Genomic DNA, 7,674 nt, shown 5'->3' with positions numbered 1-7,674 from the left:
GAACGAGCTCCGCTTTACGCCAACATACAGGGCTTCTCGAAACTGACAACGTGCTTATGTATTGTTCAGTTAAAAAGGCATTAGCGACACAATAATGTCTCCTTTTGCGTATAAACAATGTTATTAACTCGTCCGTGCAGTCCGAATCCAGTTTCAATTGAGGATTCCACTCCGCAGTTTACATTTCTCGCAACTGGTCAGTAAGATGGCTGTAGCTTGCGAAGCCTCGTGCTGGTTTGGTTGAGTTCTAGCTCGCGCTCTCGCTCTGGTACAGAAGCCCCCCCCCCCCGCCTCCCCCCATGTGATACATATACATTTACACACACTCACAGACTGGTGTCGGCGAAATTCATTTCCTTGGCTCTGTATTTATATTTTTCTTCCCAAACTTTCCCCTCTCTGTTTTAACTTCAAACGGAGTCGCGGTGGTGGATTACCGGATACCGGTCCGGGCGGAGGGCACAGGGGGGAATGAACCGGGACAACGGGTACGTTGTTATTATAAATATAATTGTATTTATATTCAATGATTAATCGGAGTTTGCTGTTGAGTAAGTCGCCTTGCTGAGAGAGAGAGAGGCAGAGAAAGAGTGGGGAGAGAGAGAAGGATATCATGGCCGCTCAGGTCGCCAGCGTCGCCACTCTCAATACTAGCCCGCCATCCGAACTCAAAAAGCCGGATCGGGACCCACAGGAGGAGTCGGTACCGGGAGAGAAACAGCATGAAAATAAGGAACCGGGACCTGACGGCGGATCTCCTGGCCAAAAGGAACTGCAGGACGGGAGCGATGCTGGAAATGCTGGGGGAGGAGGGGATCCCGATATGAAGAACGGCAACGGGAATTTACCCAGGGTAAATAATAATAGCAGTAATCAGAATGATTCCGGTGGGTCCGACGGGAATAACCATCCCGGGATGGGACACCACCCGGGCCCCTTTCCTCCCCCTCCTTACGGTTACAACCAGCACTACAGCCGGGCCCCTTTTCATCAACATGGCGGACAACAAAGCCCTGGCATGGCAGCTGCATCGGGGCCGGGCATGATGGACCCTTACCCCCCTAATTCCCACGAACACGGATACCCCAACCATTATAACAACTACAGCCCTTTCCAGAACAGGACTTCTTATCAGGGTCAAGGATACGGGGCCATGAATTCCCCGCGTAACAACCAGCCTCCGGCGGCTGGGGGGCAGCCAGGCAAGCAACAGCCAGCAGGAGGAACCACAGCTATGGCTGCCTCTTATAATAATCAGAGGTATAACATGGGAAACCAACAACCTACATCAACGCCAACTTTAAATCAGCTCCTGACATCCCCCAGCTCTGCTAGGAACTATCCGAATTACCCTCAAGGAGACTATAACAATCAGGAAGGGGCCAACAAGGGAGCAGGAGATCTGACTAGCAGTCAGTATAGTGGGGTTCATCCGGGTTGGCAACAAAGGACCCACCATCCGCCTCCTATGAGTCCTGGAAACACTGGACAACCTCCAAACAGAAACCAGGTAAACTTCAATTCATGCACTTACATACTCTGACTTAATCAGAGTCACCCCGTAGCTCAGAAAAGCCCGTTTGACTACGACATTGCTCTGGAACAGCTATTGTCTATGTAGCAAGAGCTCTAAAATGGCTGCCTCTCTCTTTCAGTCAGTGCCAGCCCCTGCAACAGTGTTTAGACATACACAGAAGCCTCATATTCAGTTATAAACAACTTTCCAAGTCTTGGGTGTTTGCACGGATCCCTGCTTGGTGGCGGGGTAAGAGTTTGGCCAAGTAGAGCCAGAGTTTGTAAGGGGAAAGCGTGTGTATGTGTGTGTCTGTGTATGGACATTAGGTGCTATTTCTCTCTAGTGCTCTGCCTCATCGTATATGTGCGGTTTGTAAGCAGTGTTCGATAAGAAACGGCGGCTTGTTTGTAGTGCTATCAAAGTTGTGTTTATGGATGTCAAGGTAATGCTAAATACAATGACAATGTCATTTGCATAATCACGAAGAAAAGCTGTCGGTTGAAAAGGCCAATGCATAGTGAGGGATGTGTGACACAGTCCGGTGAATGGCAACAATTACATCCGGCAAGTGTTTATTTACTCTGATCAAAGTGTGCTTGATTTGATTCGTCTTGACTGAGGGTTTCATTCATTTGTGGCTCGGTCCGAATTCGTGCGCTTTTTTCCTCCCCAGTGTGTATTTGTCTCCTCTCTGCGTTGCCTTGTAAACAGAGCTCCGCTGGTTAGAGTTGGCGAAGTGTAGATTGCCTTTGCTTTGGGATTTGAATTATGGAGGTAAAATCCTGCTGTCAGAGCCAGGAGACAGTTGGTCTTAGGTTGACATGCGAGCCGAGATCTGATTGGCTCCCCATCCCACTGCTCTCGGCCATTTATAATTGCATCTAATGGAAAGCTGCAGAAAACAGCCCCCCCCCCCCCCGCCCAGTTACACACTCCTCCACTGACATCAGTATAATTTCTTCAGACCTTATTATTTTTTTTTGACACTATTAATTGTATTTTTTTTAACTTTTAGAATGCTTATTGTTTTTAGATAGTTAATTTCTTACACCTGCTGAAAACACAGACTGGACTTTGGATTTTAAAACTACAGCTTACTTGTTGCTTTGATTTATTTAAAGCATTTTGAAAACACATTTTCTTCACTTCCTCTCACTGCTGTAATTTGCATTATGACAGTACTCAAGTTAGACCCACCATTGTTTATATTTAGTTAATACCCTTTTAATGTACTTATGCTGAGTCACCTTTCAGCTGTCATTATTGGCTTTTGACCCTAGGCATGCACACGATTTTTCCCCCCTCTGGTTTATTTTATACATTGTGTGTTCAATGGGCTGACTCTGGTACAGCACTTGGGGTAGGTGTGGTCACATAGCCCCATTCTACAGCTGTGTGTTTGACTGTTTCTAGATCAGGATCTGAACAGACCTGTATGGGTGAGCATCTTTTTGGCCATGTGAGAGACTTGGACTGGCTGCAGTTGTGTTTACAAGCAGCAAAGGTGTCAGCCAAGTGTCAGGGCATTTCCCCCCCAGACGGTTTACAAAAGCCTAATTTACTTACACATGCAGACAGTGTTTCCATGTGAACAATGCTTACTAACATCTCTCCCATCTTGTAATAACACATGTGGAGTGTTTTTCCTCAATTGTGTGTTATATGAAACATTGCAAATTGTGTGGTTCTATCAGTACATTTGAGCAGATTAAGGATGCTTCATTTGACCATATAGATAGTGCTATGAAAATACAGCATGAGTGAACTTGTGGAAAAGAAGTGTGCTTTTTGTTTTATAACTCAGCTGTAACTTTGGCCAAAAGAGGACATTTAATGTATTTTGTTAATGACAGTATACTTTCAGTAGGAGAACTTGCTGCTTTTCAGATGTTTTGATCAATCTTTTACTTTATCTCAAGAAACAGAACTCAGTGGGATCAGGAGCAACAGTGTTTACATGGATAGCAGTATTAACCCAATTTAAACACCACAATTAACAAGGCTTCTATTGGTTATCTGTTAACGTATTTTGATGCATATTTCAAAGTACTGCATCAGGAAAGGTTGATGGAAACAATGAATTAAAAAAAGAAAACTCCCCAAATTTATCTAAAACGTTTTTGCACTTGCTTGACTTGTTTTGATTTTTCCTTTTTGAAAACAAGTAAATGTGCAAAACAGAAGATGGAAACCCCAATTCAAAATTTGCCAGTGATGTAGAGAATATCTATTGCATGTGATTTACCAGCTGTTTTTGCTGCTGTTGTCCTCATGAATATTCCCCCCCAAAAAGAATAAATAAATGAGTGTGTGTGTATATATATATATGTATGTGTGTGTATATATATGTGTATATGTATGTGTGTATATATATGTATATGTGTGTGTGTGTATATATGTATATGTGTGTGTGTGTGTGTATATGTGTGTGTGTGTGTGTATATATATGTATATATATAAATATGTATGTATATATGTATATGTGTGTGTGTGTATATAAGGCAATTTTTTTAAAAAGCAATTTCTAATGACATTAACTCTTATATGGTTATAGTTGGAGTAGGCAATAATCAATAAAATGTGGAATGTTGCGATCTTAGTTGTATACACCTGCATCACATTATGATATGCTACCACAATTTTTTCCTGAATTTTTGCAAGACACGCGGCAGTCAAATCGCTTTAAGACACATAATAGTGCTTCCAATAAGTGTTACAAATTCAACTTGTACACAGTGTTCCATGTTATTAGGAAGAAACACTCAAAATGTGTTGGTCGCAACATGAAAGAGATGGTCTCAGTTCAAATTCTAGCAGAAAAGGAATATAGTGTTTAAATGTGAGCCTGGGTCTTTCATTATTAGTCAGACATTTTGCATGTTAACAATAATATGATGACATTTTCTCTTGGAAGTGCATGTAAACACCTGAACCAACTTTTGTTTAATTTAGGATAAAACTAATTGTCGAATAGTTGCAGTCGACATGAGCATTTAATTCAGAAGATGCTCTGTGATCATCCAGAAATCCTGCAACTTGACATGAGGTACATAGAGGGCATAGAGTGTGTTAATATTAATCTAGTCTCCAATCTAATGCTGAGTGATACACAAATATACCTAAAGAGACACACAATAAAATCCTGCCAGGATGTCTGTCTTTCACTCCTCAAAGAAATGACAACATTTTCACTCTATAGCTACTGGCTTGCCTGCATATGAGGATAGCTTTAAAGTTTTAGAAACTGGGTGAATTGACAGCATCTTAGTGAAAGAGTAACTTGTCTAAATTGCAGTTCCACTTATAAATTTGGCGAAAAGGACAAGCACATTTATATATGGTCAAATGTTTAGTACAAGAATGCCAGTCATATTGATATCTTATTATTCAGCCATCTTTGTTTCCCAAACTACACATTCTTACTCAGGGCATTGCACTAAGTAATTATTGTACTGTAATCTTGTTAACTATGGATGTCCCTTTTAATGATAATTTATCAGCAGTTTTACATTTCAAGAAGGTTGATATCTGAATGTCACATGCTTGGTTTTGTTTTTCTGATGTTTATGGCAATGGTAACATTCATCCCGCTTAATCTGTCTTTTTCAGTTACAGCTGGTTCACTATTGCAAATGGAGGACTGCATTACAAGCTAGCAAAAGGAGCACACTTGTTGTTGCTGCAATAGCAAAGAATGTTGTGCTTCTCTGCATTTATGGGCACAATCCATCTATTATTTTTGTCATTGCAAATATAATGAAACAGACAACAAACCCTATATAAAACTAATAACAGAACTAAAATGTAGGGCTAGGCAGTAAACAGAAATGTATTACAACCAACATTTAAAATCTTGCACACTCTTTTCTTGCTCAAGTATTAATTCATTGACTACATTACCAAGTGTGGGGTTCATAAACTATAAATGTTTATTTTGGTCTCCAAGAAGTGCAATAAATACTTTCTGGGGACATGCTTTTTACTTAAAAAATAAATGTGAACTTTTTCACAAGACTCTAATTCCAAGCATTATAAAGTATAAATAGTTAAAAAAAAATAATTTCCCCCAGGTTTAAGTCAGCATATTTAGAGTGCAGGTCATGTGGGAGAACTGTGATGTATAAACATATAGAGCAATAACTCTTTGCAATCGAGACAAATTAGAAATGTATATCTGTCGATTAGAAAATGCAAATGTTAAATGAGCATTAAAAAATGTGCAACACCATTTTCAACACCTTAAATAGCAATACTAATAAATATCTGAGAAAAATAAAGGCTTTTCTGCATCATTTCTGTTTAGGTTTAGGAAAGCCTTGTGTTGTGGTTCTGCTTGTGAAATATACCTATAAAGGTGCCATTGGAGTGTAAGCATCTGTGCAGTGTAATCGAATATTTTAGTCCCAAAAAGTCAGTATTTGTCCTTTCTTGTCTCTGCTAAAGAAGCTGGTTTATGTGTGTTATGAGATGGTCCTGTCTTGTCGACAGAAGGCAGCCGGTCAAACAGGTCATGTCTAGAGTGGGATGATGATGTTGCAGGTGTATGTCGCTGAAAATTCTATTATAATTGTGGGTAGAGAGAGAGGGATAGAGAGATGGGGGGGGGGGGGCAAGAAGTGAATATACATAAAAATGTGATAAGAGAGTAGGAAACTGCCTTTCCACACAACATAAAACACACAGATTGGCACGAAAGAGAGAGAAGTTTTTGACAAACTCTTTGTGCACATGTAAATCCTTCGGTTTTTAGGAGAACTGCTAGGTCTCCCACCACTCCTCTCATCACTATTAGGGTGTGTTTCCACTGGCTCTTTTTTGCTCGGCTCGGCTCGGGTGGGGTCAGGCTGGTACAGCTTGGTACGGATGCGTTTCCACTAGCACTAGGTACCATGTCAGCTTGGATGGACTCACTGGCCGAGAGTTCCCTGGCGTAATATTTTTGCGACAACAACAGTGGACGACATGGGGGCAGTGTTATGCCTGTTGCTCAGTCAGTGGTTTTTGCTTAAACTGAAAGTAAGGGATGACAGACAGGCAAGGCTTCAAGCGGTGAAACAGAACACCTGAGAAAAGTATTAAAGACTTAAGAAAGCGATCGACCGGTATTCCGCAAAGGCTAAGATGATATGAAGTAGAAGACAAAAGTGGGTAAGTTACTCAATCAGCATCCTGCTTGGTGTTTACGTCACATTGTAGTCCCCACTTGGCTTGCTTGGAATCCCAATGGAGCAGGGACCAAAATGGTTATGGTTAGTACTGTGTTAGGGCCAGTGGAACGGGGCAAAACTGACCTGACCCGAGCCGAAGTAAGCTAGTGGAAATAATCCCTTACTTGACTAGATTGCCCTACAGTCAGGGTTCTTTGTAGGGCTGGGTGGTATGACCTAAAATTCATATCACAGTATGAATTGAATCCCTTCATGGCAACAGTGTACATCGTGGTATAAATTTAAATGTGAAAATAATGATAAAAAGCAAAGATATAATGTAATTTTTAGAGCATTTATTGTGCAGAAAGCAGAACTCAAAACTCAACATTAAAACCTGGCACTTCATAGTACAAAATAGTTTAAATGAACACAATAACTTATAACAGAAGTACAAAAGAATGTTTTCGATAATGCAAAACAGATGGTAAAATAAATTGTTTGCATTACCTCTGTTTACCGTTAGCATCACTTGGCACATCTCGCTTAGTATTGTTTTCTGTTCAACATCTGATCTTTTAAATCCGAACCAAGTACACATCAGGGATGCAGCACTGTTTTTTTGTTTGTTTGTTTATTTTTTACCAGCTCCTCCTGCTCCGCTGTCTCTGTGCTTGCAGCCATTTTGAGGCAGGTGCAATGATGTCATTGACGATAGGACTGTAGAGCGCAAATCTCTACCGTAGGCTAAATTTATGTAATTTCTATTATCGACCGTATATACCACGCTGCCCTAGTTCTTGGCTAAAGGAGCCTTGGCTCACTTTTGTCCTGGATGTGGAGCAAGAGTGTCTTGGAGGGTTGTTGAACATTTTATTTATTAACTACATGGAAAAATAACAATTTCCAGCAATAGTGAATTTCTGCAGAAAGGTAAAGTGCTGTTTCAAAGTCTTAGAGTTTCTATGTGGACATCAGTGCGGGTTATTATTTGACAACAAACACATAACT

The 7,674-nt window shown here is 40.8% G+C and overlaps 1 protein-coding gene across 2 annotated transcripts in view; it reads left to right on the top strand.

The window, feature by feature from the left end:
- The first annotated feature begins 291 nt into the window (after positions 1–291).
- Positions 292–7,674, top strand: part of arid1ab (AT-rich interactive domain 1Ab) — a 74,185-nt gene continuing 66,802 nt past the window's right edge. For both annotated transcript variants that reach the window (XM_086192545.1, XM_086192544.1), the window contains exon 1: positions 292–1,510. In XM_086192545.1, coding sequence (XP_086048671.1) covers positions 614–1,510 — 897 coding nt within the window. In that variant the 5' untranslated portion in view covers positions 292–613. The remainder of the gene's footprint in view (positions 1,511–7,674) is intronic.

The sequence above is a fragment of the Aulostomus chinensis genome, chromosome 22 (genome assembly GCF_037954235.1).
Source record: "Aulostomus chinensis isolate RoL2024-O1b breed Wild chromosome 22, RoL_Achi_v1.0, whole genome shotgun sequence".
In the NCBI taxonomy this organism is placed as follows: Eukaryota; Metazoa; Chordata; class Actinopteri; order Syngnathiformes; family Aulostomidae; genus Aulostomus; species Aulostomus chinensis.
Note: the sequence above shows the minus strand (reverse complement) of the source record. Positions and strands in the feature narration are given on the sequence as shown.